Here is a 19,355-nt window from a genome sequence, read left to right on the forward strand (position 1 = left end):
GATGTGACTTGCAAAGTTAATGTGTTACATGAAATGCTTTTGCAGTATAGGCTGATGACCTATATCTGGCAGAAAGCGTTGAGATGTTTTGTGAACTACTCGATAGACTTATTTGGGAAATTAATAAGTTAATATATATGAGTGGAAATGCCGCTTTCTTGTGATGGACGCTTCCCTTAGATAAATAGAGACCCTAAGTCAGGATGGTGTCTGCTGTTTTTAAGGAGAGAAAGGGCGTGGCTCCCCGGGCAAGTAAGTGTCTGCCTATAGAGTTTTAATCCTGATTGTATAAAAACTCTAAACAGGGGATGCAAGGAAAAATAAAAAAGAAGTTATAAAATGTGTTTTTTTTAATGTTGATCCTAGACGTAACGAGAGAAGAAATTCTCCTATAAGAGTAAAGTGAAAAACAAGACAGTTAAAATGTTATTTAATTGTTAGTTGTTAATAAGTGATATGAGCAGTCAAAATTGCATACATTTCAAACAGCAGAAAATTATTATATAATGATGATACATCAAGCGCAGTGTATAGTATTCTCATGTTTCATCTCTCCCTGAAAAAAAACCTGAAAGGTTTGAGGTTTTTTATATTATCCTGATGGTTTGCAAATGTGTCTATCGTGAAAATACACTGCATATTGTACATTGTAACTTGAGATGTTGGAAATACATCGAGCTAAGCTTCCAGAGGACGGGGCTGGTAAGAAGTAAATAACTGTCCCGCTGTTTAGATGTAAAATACTTCAGCTGTTTTTAGAATTGAAAACCTTACTTAAGCTGTGTTAATATTATTGATCAGTGAATTGTTTATTCCATATATGATAAAATGATATGGTATATCTTTCTCATACTTTTGTCGTTCTGGGGCTATCCACTCAGCTCTATTGCAATAAATGCTGGACATTTAATTTCTTTATCACCTTGGAGACAGAGGTGTAAATAAGTTTGTTTTGTGAAGACAATAGGCTAAAGATAGTCTGATTTTTTTAGTGCCTGTTAAGACTTGTGTAATGATCAAATGTGGTTTTAAAGCATAGATAAATGTCCTGTTGCAAGTTTAGTGTTAATCTTGTAAACGCGCATTCCAGAGTTTTTTTCGTGTGTGTGATTTCAGTGAAACATCTGGTTTTAATAATATGTCCAAATGTTAAACGTTATGAGAAAATATGCTGGTTTTATGAATCTGGAAGATTTACAGATTAAATTTAAGATTTAAAGAACTTCTATGGTGGTATTAAGTAAATAAATAGCATTTGTCAGATTTACAGCGAGCAACTACAAGACAGGGTCACACCCAGATTGGAAGGGACTAGAAATTTCTGTGTTGACATAGGGATATGAGTTGAATACTTAAACACAGTCTTTAATATGTGTTAAATAGTGATTTTGCAGATGAAATGTATTTTAAAATATTTTTAAAGCGATTGCATAATATTTTTGGCATGAAGTGTGGGCCGAATCTCTGATCATAGAACACAATGTGTGTGTGTTTAAACTGTGAGAAATATTTGTTGTTTTGAATTAGAATAATTGTTATTTGAAATACGACAACAAAACCTGCATTATGTTAGCTTCATCAGAAAATAGATGTATTGAAAAAAATAGTTGATTTACTTTGAAAATAGCATCTGTGTAGTATCTTACATAGTGAGGTTTCTAACTGCGTTTGTTGAAGTTTCGCCATTTTACAAAGATGTCTCTCCTCCCCTTTCCCTCATCTTATGAAATGAGGTGGATATTTTATTTTCATGCCAAGAGGAGGAGTTTCCTGTGTTATGAGCGTGAACACAATTTTGTACCATAGAACGGACAAATGACTGGACCCCGCCCTAAATACCAATGCAGATCTCAGTCATAGATTGTGCAGCGTTGATTTTTAATGCTAATAAGAATTATTCAGAATATTGTCTTTTGCTGTTACCAACAGGGGGTTCAATCTTTATAAAGTTTTATAGACAGTTCTAATTATTTGTTATAATGTGTGCAGAATAATTTGCAATCTTTTGTACCCACAGGAGACCAGGAACCAGGATATGTGAATGATGTTCTGCTGTGAAGATACTAAATAATTATTGTGTTTTCTTTCAGAAGTATCCAAGAAGGAGAACATTCATTTATCTATTAACAATGTTACATTGTTTGACACCTGGCCAGAAATATTTAGATTTCTTAAAGGGTGGTCCTGATATTTGAACATTCTCTATCTCAGAAAAAAAAAATAGAAAAAAAAATAAAAAAAAATAAAAGCAGTACATTTATTTCTTGATATGTCACAATTCTGTAGCCAGTGAATACTAGGATGTTCAGTCATAGCTATATGCAGATAAAGTTGAAAACATTCTGGAATTCATTGAGGCATTTGAAGAGATTAAAAGACTCTAGCCTTTACCCCGGCATTAGACATCTACAATGATTTTGATGTTTTCTATTGTACTGATGATAATACTGTTTTAGGATATATAAAAGATAATTAGTGTACAAGTAGATAGGTCGCAAAAGCATTAACTTTATGTTTAAGGTTTATAGCCATACCAGATATTATTATGGAAAAGACACAGGATATTGTGTTGCAGCGTGGGTTACATTTGTTTGTCCCTCGTGTTGTCACACAACACCTGAATAATGCACAAGACTAGACATGTGTCTGTAGCAAGGTTATACAGTGGGAAATTAAAATTAAGTTAAATTACAGTAATTCTTCTAACATTACAATATGCAAATGTCAGAATTTCAATTTTGCTACATCATTGCCTTAGAAACCTCACATGACAAAGAAGACAATGAGCATTATTGAATTAAGTAAATGTGTAAGTTTTTTGTATTACCAGACATTTCTACATTCAGACTACATTGAAGAATCTAGATTAAAGTTTCTTTACTGATGAAAATGTTTTATAGCTAAACGCATGATAGCTCACTGGTGACAGTGACAGGATGTGCAATCACTATACGTAATGAGATAATTGAAGTTAAGTCATTAGGCTTACACTCAGTTCAGGTAGCCGAAATAGGACAAGGAAAATGAGTAAACATTTACACAGATTTACGTTACGCGTAGTAACTAAACTCGCCATAGTTTATGATTTTGGAACTATTTGAAAATATAGGCGTTACCTAATATCAACAGTAACACCTGGATAACATGCACAAACAGTCAAACAACTGATAGAGGCTATATAGTTACCAAAAGAGGTTGCAGCCATTAAGTACCAGGCACATACCAAACAGACAAATAAAGTCTTACTAGTCTAAAGTCTTACTAGAAAATAAACTAATAAAAAAGTGGAAGTTGCTCAATCAATGTATAGGCTATAGCAGGTGCTTGAAAGGGAGGGGTTATCCTGAAAGGAACAAACACACAGAGAGATCTCCCAGCACACTGTTATAGCCAGCAACAGATCTGCCAGAAAACAAACTAGCAGACTCAGCAGCTCGAGAAGGAGCTTTAGAAAAGCACCCACATACCCAATTGATGATTTTTCATAATATCACATTTGAGAACTTATGACAATGTCAGGAAAATGCTCCATTGAATGAAATTAATACATGGAAATTGAAACAATGTTATAAAACAAAGGATGAAATTTGGGTAGATATAGAAAATAAACCCGTAGCATTAAAAATGTTGTTGCTAGCTTTGCAGAAAGTGCTCATGGGTTAGTATACATGGGAGCAGATAACAAGATTAGAATTGTTATATATTGTTGGAATACCCAGAAAATACTACAGTTGCTAAATTTAAATGTGAAATATGTATAATTTGTCTTAAGAACAATGAAGGAAAGATAATATCTACTAAGGTCAGACAGTTGCCTAATATAACCTTTTCAGAGGTTACAATTTTGTTTATTAATTTTATTTAATTAAGAGGAAAAAAAAAGTTAAGAGGGTTACAGTATGTGTTAGTTGGTATTGATGATACGTGTTGGTGGGATGAGGCCTAGTTAACTGCCTCAGACATAGTGCAACTTAATTGCTAAAAAGATTTTGCCAGAATTTGTATGTAAATGTAGTTCACCCAGAGAGTGAACTCATTTCACAGAGAAAAAGTGTTTTAAAGAATGTGTAATATGATGGGAATATATTTAAACTTTATAAACTATATCATTCTTAAGATTCAGAGGAAGTTGAAATAATAAATGGAGTAATTAAAGAATAACTAAGCTTACTAAAACACAGGAATGGCACTTCTTTAGTTTATCATGGTATTAGAATCACTTCTAAACCTCTTCTCAAACGCTCTCCATATTAACTGGTATTGGACTCCAGCCAAGATATGTTATTAATCCACAGACTTGAAGCTGCATCATGATCTAACTGCTCAATATGTCATACAGTTGTCTGAACAGTTGCAGAAGCTTCAGAAGGCCCAGAAGAACACTTGAACAAAGACATTCAACCAGAAGCAGCTCTTGGGCCTGCACACAGAAGAGACAACCTAGAGACTATGTTATGGTAAGAAATCTCTTACACTTTGGTTCCCTTACAGATCAATGGGATGGTAGGGATGGGATCGATGGGATGATAAAGACAAGTTCTATAATGACTGATACTGCCATAAAGGTTGCAGAGAAAGACATTTGGATCCATAGTTCCCATTGCAAACAGGTCAAAGACCCAAGCTTAAAAGGAACCAAAGGACTCAGAACTGAACACAGATAAAGAGACTGAGTTATGTTTAAAATAACTTTTCAATCAAGATGGAAGTGATGATGTATAATCAGCTACAAGGTTATCGACTTATGATGCAAAGAACCTTCAACCTTGTTGCCTTTCTTATAGGAACAATGATACGTGAAGCCTCTACACGTTATTTATTTATTTTGGAAAGGAATTGAGGAGAAGTTGGTAAGGTGATAGCCCATCTGAAATATTAGATGAGGATGATTTTAATAAGACAATTTCTGCTTCTGTTCTAAACAGGAAAACCAGAGAATTCAGAAATTGTAAAGGATTACCACCAATTCCAAAATGTATTTGTGAGTATTGTGGTGCTCCACCAAAAGAAAGGTGTTTAATATGGCGGTCTGATAATAATGAATATTGCTAGAGAGAATATCTAGTAGACCGATTGCATGTTATGCTAAGTGAAATGTTAGGAGTAACAAATTGTTGGATGTGTGCTAAAACTCCTTTATTGAGTAAAAATGTGCAAATGTTACCATTTCCAGTACCTTATGAAGAATGACACACATTAGTCCTGATATAATATGTCAAGAACAAAATTGAGATCTTAGTGATTATTGTCGAATTGTTGAAAATATATGTAACTTGACTAAACCTCCGGTTATAGGTTTAGCACCACACATAACTGAGCAAATTCTTTTTTGTTTAATAAAACACTAAAGAGTAAAATATGTACACAATGCACTTTGTATTAGTATAATCAAATTTTTAAGCATACACTATCAGAACTGGACTCAGATGAAGAGAACATAATGCCAGATAAAAAAATGTCACATGGGTATGATAATCTCAACCATGGTGTTAGAATATTGTGGTTCATTTCTTTTACCAGGAAACATTTAATATATATATATATATATATATATATATATATATATATATATATATGGAAAATATGCATTTAAATGGTTATTAATTAATTATGAATTATGCTGTTTAGGAAGAGAGATTCCTCAGTTTTATACAGTGTTGTACGATGAGTTGACATATGTTCTACTCAGTAATAAGTCAGTAAGACATACAGTGGGTATAAATATTGCTAATATGTTTACTTATGGAAATTATGAATTTATGACTAATCAATATGAAATTTTCAGGATTTAATTGATAATGTGACTGAAATTTATCATGATACCTTTCATTATGTTGGACTTGAATTACAGGTATTTAAATATGAACTTTTAGAACATTGAGCAGTTTTGGACTATTTAACGGCTCAAACAGGAGGATAAAGTTTAATCCTTGAGACTGAACTTGGAGTTCATTGTTTATTACCTAATCGACGACACTTCCGATCGAGAAGCTATAATTACATGTTATATAAACAACGCCCATAATATGAAGAAGGATTTTGATGACAAAATTATTATAAAGACTTCGAAAGTGGCTATCTAGCCTAATGTATATTTACATGAAATTTATTGTGATAATAATTGTGGCTATATTGTTTCTGTATACTTGTTTAAAGTATGGTTTGTATTGTATACAAATATTTGTGAGAGTCAAACCAATCGGAGAACATCAGTGCTGACAGAAATATAAACTCCTATTCAATTAATTATAGTCACATGAAAAAGTACCTTTTTATGTGTATACAAAAGGGTGGAAACTGTCGAAGTAATTATTAACAAAAACCCTATATTACCTTTTAGTTCAATAGAATGAACTTAAATTTTGTTTCTGTGCTTTAAGAAAAAGGAAAAATACAGAATTGCGTAACAAGAGACGTGTTTTCAGTAAAGTTCCATTATTACACAATATCTGGATTTGGCCAAAGAAATATTGGCACCGTTAAAGGTCAAGTTGACCGTCCAGGATGAACATGTCATTTTAATTATAGAGACTTAGATTGCCAGCAGATATTTAAGCTGGGAAAGCGTGTTTTGAAGTAATAAAGACTATCATCTCTATAAATGTAGGGGTTAATCAAATATAGAGTGTCAATTGGCATTTGAGACACTGGGCATATGTCTGCTTTGTCCAGTATGGCTGTATCTATGTATAGTATCATTTTAATAATAAACTATAGAAATATTATGTTTTGGAAACCTGCTCATCTCATTTATTATTTAAAGAGACGGAAATAGAATATCTTATACAAGGCCTATGGAATCGCCCCCAACACAGCGCTCTCACACCCCCAGACACTTCAGGTTCTGCCACCACCTATTGAAAACGGGCAATAGGACCCCAATATACTGTTCCACACTGGCACACAGGTTTCTAGTTATCCACAAACTAGCAAGACCCACACCAGCACACACAGGGTTAACTCTTCACACCTCCAGACTGTTACACAAATGTAAATGCAAGCACACACAGCTTGTTAATCTAATGTATCAACAAATCACAGACTGGCATTCCAAGGTTTAACCTGGTTGAGCAATCTCTTCTTCTAATAGGCTAATGAATTCGTTAGAGTATCAAGGACGCAATTTATTAAATTATAGATTTATAATACAAAAATACAGGGCATTCAGATATAAAGAAAAATAATTAATAAACAATTAATAGACTGACATAACAAGCAAAAACAGTTTAAAATGAAAAGGGATAACAGTACAGAGCATAACTCACTTATAATCTGTATGCCTGGGGCAGGCCGAGAAGATGGACAGTCCTTCAAGTAGATTGATTCCCCAAGAAGCTGACAGTTTGTTCCTTCAGAACACAGGTTTTTAAGCAACATGAAATGGGATGGTCTTCACAGGGGCAGCGATTAATGCTAATTGGGGGTTATGGCCTGGGACACTTTTTTAATCCACATTTACATGTTGCCTGATTTACTAACCAATTCTACAATGTGATATATTTTTTCTGGACAGCGTTACATCGATCCAATTTTATCATTAATAAATCCCCTATGACTTTGTCCATCTTTTAAAATCAAACACGCCTAAGTACAGTGCATTCGCAGAGCTTACACTCCTTTTCTTCATTTCTCTATGGGGCAGAATTCTTAATTTAACATATGAGCTGCCCTTCATCATGCTATTGAGGAATATGTGGTTAATCACTACTTTTTTTGATTTTAAGTGGCATATTTTAAAGCTGAATTCTTATTGTCTATACAGTATTACATATAGGCTATATCAGCACATGGCTTCTTTGAGTTAGACCACATGCTGAGCGGTACCTAAAAGTGTATTCAAGTGTCACAAATAGTGTAGATCTCACCCCAGAAGTCCTTTGAAGCTGCCCCCCCAGGTGACACTTCTATCTTTTCACACTGGGTTGTGCAAAGCCATCAAATAAATTTACATCAGACTCTCTGACTGCACATCTTATACTTTAACTCAGTGGTGTCCAACCTTTTAGCTTCCCTGGGCCACATTTGAAGACGACGAGTTGGTTTGGGCCGCACATAAGATACACTAACAATAACGATAGCTGATAATCCAAAAAACCATAGAAAACATAGTTAACATATATATATGAGAAAAAAAGTGATATATATATATATATATATATATATATCACTTTTTTTTCCAAATCCCCCTATACTTGCCTTTCAATCGCCCTGTTCAAAAAATCCTCTCTAGTTATTATACTATAATCACTTTTTGTATTGTTTCGATGCAATATCAATAAAGTGCATTTATGCCAGGCATTGTATATCAGGGTGCCCTGACCAGGCCTGCGGTACCTGACATATACATCACTGTGACCCCAAATTGTGACCTGTTTTGCTAATTACACCACTATGTTAGTTAAGGGATAACAACTTATCATGGGCCAAAGAGAATATTATATATAATGCCCCATTAGTATTACAAGTAGAAGTATGTAGCAGGGAGATAAGGTCCACGATGCTCCAGGACCAGGTGACTTTTATTCACTGGTCAGCGTCCCTTGAAATAATAAAAAAAAATCCCCCTTAACTTACCTGTTAATCGGCTTGTTCTCCTGTCCTCTTCTCTTCTTTTCTCTAATTCTGTGCTGCTGATTGTTCTTCTCGCGCGGGTGACTCCTCTGTGCTGCGCTCCGCAATGGATGTTGGGCGTGATGACATCACGCCCGACATTCACTGCGAGCACCGCACGGAGGAGGAGACAAGGGAGGGAGCCCAGGGCCCTCTTAACAACTTCTTGGGCCCCCGGGCACAGCAGTTAACCGGGGCCCCTATATACACATATATATATATATATAAAAAAAAATAATTTATATATATGGGCCCTGCAGCCCAGGGGGGCCCGTCGGAGGCAGCAAAAAAAAAACAAAAAACTGGAAAAAAAAATTCAATACTTACCTTGCGGTCAGCTAGCTATCTGGCTCCCTCCATAGTCTCCACCGTCGCGCTCCGCAATGGATGTCGGGCGGGCGTGATGACTTCACGCCCGACATGCACTGCGAGCGCGACGGAGGAGGAGACCATGGAGGGAGCCGGATCGCCAGCTGACCGCAAGGTAAGTATTGTCTTTTTTTTTTTTTTCCAGCTTTTTTTTTTTTTTGCTGCCTCCGACGGGCTCCTGGGCACCTGCCCATTGTGCCCAATGGGAAAGACGGCCCTGAGGGAGCCTGAGTACCAGCTGATGTGACCGCAGGGTAAGTATTTTCTTTTCTTTTTTTTGCAGATTTTTTTTTTCCATTAACAGTGCTGCCCCCTTGCCACAACCAAAACTCCTTCTGGGCCACATTTACAGGCGTGCTGGGCTGCATGCGGCCCGCGGGCCGCGGGTTGGACAACCCTGCTTTAACTTATCAATGGATTCATTTGATATCACCTATTTACACTGCAGTTATGAATTATCCTTTTTAAATAACTACAAGCTCTCTATGTTCACGACAATTCTATGATACGTTCTTATACATTGTGAATGTGCTTGTAATTCTTAAACATGAAAACATCTAATGTATCACATTTTATAGTTCATAACTTTCTAAAGCGTTACCTTAAGTCAAAGTTGTATCGTCATCAGGCTATTTGTTTCCCCATGATTCCCATAAGCATGTATTCCAGGGTTTCCCAAACCCAGTCCTCAGGGCTCCCCAACAGTGCAGGTTTTCTGGATCACATGTAAGATAATTAGGACCACCTGTGGATCTGTTACAATGTGTCAGTCAGTAATGAATAAACCTGTGCTCCAGCAAGGAGATATGGAAAACCTGCACTGTTGGGGAGCCCTGAGGACTGGGTTTGGGAAACCCTGACGTATTCTATAGACAAAACACCATACAGTTTATAATGCCCCATTAAGGCTTCTTACACTTTAAATTTACGAACTTTAAAACTTTACCATTCACGCCCCAAAGACCGTTGAAATTATGTCCATTAAGGCAGAATTCTGCATTTGACACTACAGAGAAAATCAAAGATGAAATAACTTTTGCAACAGGAAAGAAAACATATTTATCTTCAGGACCATGGAAAGTACCCAGCATAAATAAAGTCACAGAAGCTGCCATAATGAATATCTATGTCATCAGCTGAGTGCAGAAAATGTATTCCTTAACTGTATGAAGGATATTTTGGATTTTGCTTGCAATGAATGGTCTTCCACAAGCTTGAGATGGACATAAACCTATGAAGTTTTCCTGTTGTCCTTTTTAGACGTGTTGTTGCTATTACATAATTTGGGACAATGTTGTTAGGATCCTGAACAATTTTTATTTAACCTGCCAATGTGATCATAACTCCACTATTTGTGACATTTTATCTACCTGCTCAGTTTAGTTCCTACTGTGTGTTTATGTAAAGTCTAAGCTGAACGTTTTTCTTACATAAGCTAAAAAGACATGACTGAAATCTGATGAGCATGTTGCATGATTGCAAACTGTAACAAAACAGCATACAGATTTGTAAAGGTCAAAGAAAGGACAATATTTGGCAATATTGGGCATGATATGGTCAGTTACATGTGACTATACCGACGGTTCCCAAACTGTGCGCCACGGCTCCCAGGGGTGCCGCGGCGCTGTCACTGGGGTGCCGCGAGCCAGACATAAAAAAAAAACAAAGAACACATAAACTTACCAATCCGCCGGGCGCCGGGACCCAGCAGCCTCCTCTCTCCTGTAGCAGCTTGTTACTGACGTCGATATTCAGTTACAGCTGCGGGAGAGAGGAGGCTGCTGGGTCCCGGCGCCCGGCGGATTGGTAAGTTTATGTGTTCTTTGTTTTTTTTTTATGTCTGGCGCGGGGCAGAGGAGTGAGAGGGAGTGTGACAGCGGGGCAAAGGAGTGTTACAGCGGGGCACAGGAGAGTGACAGCGGGGCACAGGAGAGTTACAGCGGGGCACAGGAGAGTGACAGCGGGGCACAGGAGAGTAACAGCGGGGCAGACAGAGGGGCACAGGAGAGTGACAGCGGGGCACAGGAGAGTGACAGCGGGTCAGACAGAGGGGCACAGGAGAGTGACAGCGGGGCAGAGGAGAGTGACAGCAGGGCAGAGGAGAGTGACAGCGGGGCAGAGGAGAGTGACAGCAGGGCAGACAGTGGGGCACAGGAGAGTGACAGCGGGGCACAGGAGAGTGACAGCAGGGCAGACAGAGGGGCACAGGAGAGTAACAGAGGGGCACAGAAGAGTGACAGCGAGGCAGACAGAGGGGCACAGAAGAGTGACAGTGGGGCACAGGAGAGTGACAGCGGGGCACAGGAGAGTGACAGCGGGGCACACAGAGGGGCACAGGAGAGTGACAGCGGGGCACAGGAGAGTGACAGAGGGGCACAGGAGAGTGACAAAGGTGCACAGGAGAGTGACAGCGGGGCAGAAGAGAGTGACAGCGGGGCAGAGGAGAGTGACAGCAGGGCAGTGGAGGGTGACACAGCGTGAGAGGGGCAGTGGAGGGGGACACAGCATGAGAGGGGCAGTGGAGGGGGACACAGCATGAGAGGGGCAGTGCAGGGGGACACAGCATGAGAGGGGCAGTGGAGGGGGACACAGCGTGAGAGGGGCAGTGGAGGGGGACACAGCATGAGAGGGGCAGTGGAGGGGGACACAGCGTGAGAGGGGCAGTGTAGGGGGGACATGGTGACAGGGGGCAGTGTGAGAGAGGGCAGTGTGTCTGGATGCAGAGGGGGCAGTGTGTCAGGATGCAGAGGGGGCAGTGTGTCTGGGTGCAGAGTGTCTGGATGCAGAGGTGGCAGAGTGTCTGGATGCAGAGGGGGCAGAGTGTCTGAATGCAGAGGGGCAGAGTGTCTGGATGCAGAGGGGGCAGAGTGTCTGGATGCAGAGGGGGCAGTGTGTCTGAGGGCAGAGTGTCTGGATGCAGAGGGGGCAGTGTGTCTGGATGCAGAGAGGGCATTTTTGCATACAACTAAATAAGTATTCATGTCCTGACCTAAATACCTATTATAATTTTTTGACCCAACTACTTCTAAAACAGGACTGCTCAATAATTATTTTGGAGGGGTGCCTTGAAAAAATTTGGAGACTCTAAAGGTGCCGCGAACTGCAAAAGTTTGGGAACCACTGGACTATACACTGCTTTAATATACTGCTTTGTCCTGTGTAAAAGTATCATACCACAATAAAGACTTACAGAAGCATTACATGTAGACTTGAAAACCATGGTGTAAACAATCTAAATGCATATTGTACTCAAACATACTTGTACCAGTGATTTAGCTGGAAGGCAAATGAAAACACAGTGCTACCCATGCCAGTCCTTATATCATGTAAGATACTTTACTATCGTATTTATCAGTGCACACATCTTTAGATCCACTCCTTGTTGAATTCGGATGTACGTAGATCTGATTTACTTGTGTTTTGAAACAAACGCAGGTAGCGCTCAGTATGTGTGCCTTGATGAATCAGGCCCTATATGTTAACATGGGCCCATTTTAAAATCTTTATGTATAAAATGTCTATTTAAATGTATTATATTGCTTCTCAAACACCCTGGAGGTCCAGTGGGAATCAGGGCTCTATCGGCAGTATTAAGCCTTTCGCTCCAGTTCCCTTCATGGCATTTCGCTCCAGTTCCCTTCATGGGATGTGCTAGTGGGAGCTGATTACAGATTACACCCATCGGCAGCATCAGGGCAGAGGCTTCCAATGGACATCTCCAAGAACAGCAGCCTGGGAACTGCTGCCACAGGATATGGCTGCCCACTTTCTGGAGACAAATTCAGCTGGTGGTGGGCAGTCACTCCCTGGGGCAAGGCCCCTGGAAACAGTTTTAGGGTTAATATTAAAATATTAAGTCTCCCACCCAATCTTAGTGGCACCAGGGGTGGAGTGGCTGAGCCTCCCCCTGGCAGCTCATAGACTGGTAGGAAGTACACTCCCCCCCCCTGTCACTAGCAAGTATTTTACATGTGTGAAACCCCTCCAGGCAGATTCATGTTGGTTAAAAGGGTAAAAGGATGGATTACCTCCTGCCAGGATATGTGTCCAAAACTGTATAAAAATAACTATTTTATTCCTGTTAAAATGTATATTCCATCTGTACTTCTGGATTATCCCTAGTACCATTAACTAGAGTGCAATGGTCGTACCCTTTATGACCAAAAACTATCACTGCTTTAAGTTTTTGCCTGATACCCTTTGCCTGCTATACCCTGTGACCAACAGATATGAGCTAGCACTGTCATATGTTCCCTGACTGCTCTGTGTTGAACCCAGCATCTCTATATCAATGCTCTGCTCACTACGCAGCAATCCTAAACTTTACTCCTACAACTAGTGAGCAGTTGGAGTTTGCAATCGGGCAGTGTCTGGTGAAAGGTGACACCAGTAACAGCCGATTACTGACAGTAAGAAGGAAACCCAGCTAAACTGTGTAAGATCCCATTACAACACCGGGTGGCAGAGTAAGCCCATCTGGTCCCAAAAGTCATTCTCTTTATATGTAAAGCAATACACTTATGTGCATTTTCCAACATATAATTCTTTATATAATCATACTCCTAAATATGCCTCCTTCACTTTTCTCAGAATTTCCTAATTTCCACTCTCATTGCAATTTTTCTTTGACAGCTCCTTGTCTCTGGAGCTCTCCGTGTCATACTCTGTCCATGATCTGTGCTTTTTTTAAATATTTTATTTGTTTTATGTATATTTATCATTTTTATCATATTTATATTTTATCAGTTTATGTATATCTCCATCTATCAAATAACTTTTTAAAATAGTTGACCCTGGGCCTATACTACTGCATTCTTTTCTACGAAATTGATGTTCCACCCAACTTCTTTATCATTTATACCATAACTCTGCAAACCTCTTGTCGCACTATATAAATAAATCAATATATAGATTTTGGACTCCCAAATAATCGTATGTGAAATGTACTGATTGTAACATTCTGCCTTCTTATGGATGAACATAATACAGGTTGAAAGTTTGATATTAAAAGATTTGTGATATGATTTTTTTTTCTGAAGGGAATAAATTACATGTAAAATAATTGGGAATATTTATTTAAATATTATACCTGTAAAGATTAATTTTGGTGATAATTATATTATTTACACATACACAAGAGTAACTGAATGAATTCTCTATGGAATCATCCGATCTATGAACCTGTCTGTACTTTTGTATAAAATGCCCTTACATTGAGATGATCATCTTTCTGCTAAACTGATTGGGCAACTACCTGACAGTGCTATTTGATACATTTTAAGTTATTATAGGCCTGTTAGTCATAAAAATTTTTGAGCATTGCCAATATGTTGTTAAGGACATCAATATCAACAGAATTTGAACCTACCTGGATTCCTGATGAAGCTGAGGTAAGCAGGATCTATGCGATAGTACTTGGTACTAAAAATCTGCAGCATAGGTGACAAATTTATCAGGGAGTTGTTCACTCTTTATATAAGGGACCGAGTGTTGGACAAGATTTCTGCATAGGAAAAATCTACTCTAATTTTCATCTGGTAGATAAAAATGGTAATAAAGCTAATTGCATGATAAAGAGGATAAATAGCTCAGAATTTGATATAGCAAAGTGTGATCCTGCAGTATAAACAAAAATGTTTTGTGGCATCATGTCATTATTTCAGGGTAACTGAGCATAATTTTACACAAATTTGAGTTTACAGTCTAATAGCAGCATCAAAAGTGTCCTGTTTAGGTGCACTCTGACTAATGTAATTACAACTTTTAGACAATACAATAATAATAATAATAATAATAATAATAAATAATATAAGTAAAAATAAAGTTAAAACAAAACATCTATACAAGGAACATGGTTAGTTTGCCGGATAAAACACATCTTTATGGGTATATGTGTCAATATCATGTTAGTGTAAATATATGTGCAAAATACAATTTTTCCACAATAGCTGTAAGAAAAAACCTTTTCTGTACAAAACCATAAAAAATATGTTAAAAAGTGCATGTATAGTAATTTAATTTTCCAATATTGTTTTAAGACGAGCCATAATGGTCTGTGAAAACTGTATGTTCTGTATAGCTAAAATGTAGAAATGTTCACAGGATTTATAAATATTATTACTATTCTTATTATTTTTATTATTATTATTATTATTATTATTATTTTACAATAGTATACCCCACAATCTGCAAAAAGACCAAAAGTTGGGATAGGAGCACTGAACATACTAACTGAACAATTATATTTATAATTAGTGCTACTAAGACACATACATTTCAAGTATATTTTTACTGTGCTATTGGGCTCTTGTGACAATATCACGTTCTCTAATGAAAGCTGACACATGATGTATTTTCACATTTACTCCATCTGTACTTGGAAAATGCTATAATAAGACTATCAGCAATTTACATATGATGCTCTATCATTGTGCTTTGTTGTCTCTTACTAGTAAAGCTATATACGTTGAACTTTGTGTTTCTCTCCTAGGTAATATACAAGAACAATATCACCTCAGTCATACTTCTGGGTTTTCCAAACCTTCAAAACTTTAAAATCCCTCTGTTCTTGCTTCTGATTATCATTTACTCTGTGACCGTTTCTGGAAATCTTCTTATCATGATTTTGTTTCTACTGAGCAAAAATCTTCATTCTCCCATGTACTTCTTCATCTCACAGCTATCATTGTTTGACATAATACTGACTACAGATATTGTCCCTAACCTGCTCCACCTTGTCCTATATGAAGAAGGCACTATGTCACTTCTTGCATGCATCATTCAGTACTATTTATTTTCCACCTCAGAGTCCTCGGAGTGTCTTCTTCTGTCAGTGATGTCTTATGATCGGTATGTGGCCATCTGTAGCCCTTTGCACTATAACACTATAGTAACTCGTATATTTTGTGTGAAATCTATTATTATAATCTGGTTGTTAAGTTTTCTAATGATGATAATTGATCTAAATTCAATGTGTAGTTTGCATTTCTGTGGGCCAAATGTTATTGACCATTTCTACTGTGATTATGAACCCATATTGCAGCTGTCTTGCTCTGATACATCCATAATTCGCCTTCAAACTTTTGCAATGGTTGCTTTAGTCATTTTTGCTCCTTTTATAATAATTGTGATGTCATATGCATATATTGTCTTTACTATCTTAAAGATACCATCATTTACCGGAAGACAGAAAGCCTTCTCCACCTGCAGCTCCCACCTGGTTGTGGTTTCCATATTTTATGGGACACTAATCGTTGTTTATGTGTTTCCTACAAGACAGTTATGGATAATAAGCAAGATCTTGTCTCTGTTTTACACTGTGATAACTCCATTGCTGAATCCAATTATATATACTTTCAGAAACAAGGATTTTAAGGAAGCCTTTTTTCAAATAAACAAAAAATTCAGTGGTCACCTCACTCACTAAAAAATACTAGTGCACTGCAGAGAGTTAAAAAATATATATAATTTTTTAAAACACAATAATAACATGCACAGAATAATTCTATGCTCAGATAGTATAGGAAACCACTAGAATTCTATACTATCTGAGCATAGAATTATTCTGTGCATGTTATTATTGTGTTTTGTCTAGATGTGATTCACTACCATCTTTTTACTGACAGTTGTGACAATTATTAGCATTTTTTCTTGTGGAAATTCTCTATATATTTTTTACTTTCACTTTATTGGCTACATTGGGACAGCTGTCACATTTATCTATTTAGTAGCGCTATTTTCTATCAACAACTCATGAGCAACTTTATTTTTTATATATATGCATACTACATCACAGTGCACTGTGATTTAATTTATGTGTGAGTATCTTCCTTTAAAGCATTGTTATTTATAGCACTAATAGGTATTTTATATGTTTTTTATTATCATATTGTAATAAATTTGTACATTTGATGATCCGTGACCCAGATTTTATTTGTTAAGTTACAGTTTATGAGACAGATAGGTCTTTAGCGCTGCATGCTTATTTGTGTTTACATTAAGTAAATGTATGAAGTAATCATTACGTATGCTCAGGGTGATTTTTTACAATGTTTATTATATGCACTGATTGTTTTAATATATTATTATATGACAATATATTGTATGCACTTTGTTTTTAGCAATTGATTTTTTCAGTATGGACGGACTCTATATTAGTAGTTGTTGAAGAACCTTCTCCTATGATATGATTCTCAAGCCATTTCATGCATTGTTCAAAAGTATCTCCCATCCTCCCAGCCACATGGCAAGATTAGCTATTTTGCATGTGTTTGTAAAACCCCCCACACAACTCTGGTCAGTTTCAGATAACAGCTTTGAAGCCTGAGACAAAGGAGGGTGTTGGGACACTGGAAGGGTCACTTGCTTTTTACTGCTGGACACATACATAGTGGGGAGAACCGACAGTGGTGATGACATCATCATCCCTGGACCCAAGAAGCTCCATGTGTGTGTGGTGAATCACCACACACATGCTGTTACTTGGGAGGCTGGGTGTTTCCAAGTTTGGACTATAAAAGTCCAGACCCGGGACCCTCTCTCTCTCTCTGGATGCCTGCTGCCCCTTGACAAAGAGCTCTACACTACACTGCAGGACATACACTAGGGATACATTACACTACGGATACACTACACTACAGAAAACATCTATAGGATTACAATACACTACTATATATATTACACTAAGCTACAAGAAAGGATTCTAGCACTAAGGATACACTACACTGCAGAAAATATACTAGGAACATTATACAAATAGGGATACACTACACTGCAGAAAAGATCTATAGGATCTACTATACTATATATATATATATATATATATATATATATATATATATTACACTAAGCTACAAGAAAGGATTCTATACTACAGGAACGTTCCCTACACTGCAGATAAGAATCGGACCGAGGATACAAGGACTTGATAAGTATCAATAATATATATATACCCATAGAGCTATATGTGTATTTGTAATGTGGATTTAACTATTTATATACATATAATTGAGTAGCTATTGTCTGATATCTGTGATAGTTAAATCAATATTATAAATGCTGATTCTTATTAAGGATACATATGCAAAGCTAGGATAGTGTAAGGAATAACGGTGGTGAACCTAGGGTTAATGTTATATTTATATACTATGTTATGGTGAACAACGTTATGATATATGTGTGAATTGTGAATACAAGCTTTTCTGTGTTAACAGTAAAATACTTTGATTTAAATACATACATATGTTGTGAGTATTGATTATTTATAACGAATATATACTGTGAAGTACTGCTGAGATACAGTGAATATTGGATAAATAGTTCTGTAAAACTTGTGTTATTTAGTGTGGTCAAAAGACTGAGTAAGGCAACACTGTGTAAGGAAAAGTGCATAAAAGTGCGAGTTTTATAGCGAGTGTATCTAAGAATATAATTAAAGGATAGCGTGCGCATGTGAGGCGCTACCACAGGTCCTTTAACATTGGCGAGCTTAGCCCTGGCTGTTTTAATTGCAATATACTAGGATATAGTAGTGAAAATTGTTATATTGTTAATCTAATTCGGTAGAGGAGCGGAGACGAATAGCTTAGGTACACAAAGGAGGTGATACTTATGTGTTATTAGCGTACGCTTTCTCTGGAAAAAGGTTTGGACAGATAACATTGTTTTACTTGAGGCCTAGAAGAAATACAATTAATTACAGCGAATCTAGTTTAAAATTTAAAGTTTCTTGGATACTCGTTGTTTTATTTCTTTCTTTAAGAAGGAACGGTTCGTCGCACTGTGAGCGTTTGTGAGAAACGTGGATTCACTTTTCAAGGTTGCAACAGTCATTTGGAAGGGTCCTGCTGAGAGGAGAAAGACGTTCCTGAACTGATAAGGATCTTTCTGGAAGCAGCATTTTTACGTCTCGTAGGCTTAAGGGGACCTGTATTACTACAGTGAGAAGTAACACTCAACACAGAACAAAAATGACTTCTGTATCTGGACAGGCGAGTATGAGTTTTATTACCATTGAGAAGTTGTCAGCAAATAGTATGTTTAACCCAGTGATTCCTAATAACTACACATCTGCTGAAACATTATGGGCAACACTTTTAGAACAGGCTTATACACATGATGCACTGTGTATTAATAGGAGAACCGTGTTCAACAAAAAAACTAAACGTCTCCAAATGTTAGCTAAATTGGTACATGCTTATGAAGATAGGATTTGGACATCTGAACACGCTGAGATGATACTTAAAAACAAAAAGTCACTGATTCAAATTCTCATTGCCAGTGCTGCATTGAAAAGGTTAAAAGTGTTTCCATACTTGAAGCACAATTGGAAGACAAAGATATGGCCAATATACATAGGGGAAGACAGATTTGTATGC

The 19,355-nt window shown here is 37.3% G+C and overlaps 1 protein-coding gene across 1 annotated transcript; it reads left to right on the forward strand.

Annotated features, from left to right (window-relative positions):
• The first annotated feature begins 659 nt into the window (after positions 1-659).
• LOC142150442 (olfactory receptor 6N1-like) lies at positions 660-16,405 on the forward strand. Its single transcript, XM_075205634.1, has 4 exons — positions 660-702; positions 4,352-4,457; positions 14,318-14,369; positions 15,470-16,405. Exons 1-4 carry the CDS (start codon positions 660-662, stop codon positions 16,403-16,405), a joined length of 1,137 nt encoding a protein of 378 aa, XP_075061735.1.
• The last annotated feature ends 2,950 nt before the right edge of the window (positions 16,406-19,355 follow it).

This window comes from Mixophyes fleayi, chromosome 4, assembly GCF_038048845.1.
Source record: "Mixophyes fleayi isolate aMixFle1 chromosome 4, aMixFle1.hap1, whole genome shotgun sequence".
Lineage (NCBI taxonomy): Eukaryota > Metazoa > Chordata > Amphibia > Anura > Limnodynastidae > Mixophyes > Mixophyes fleayi.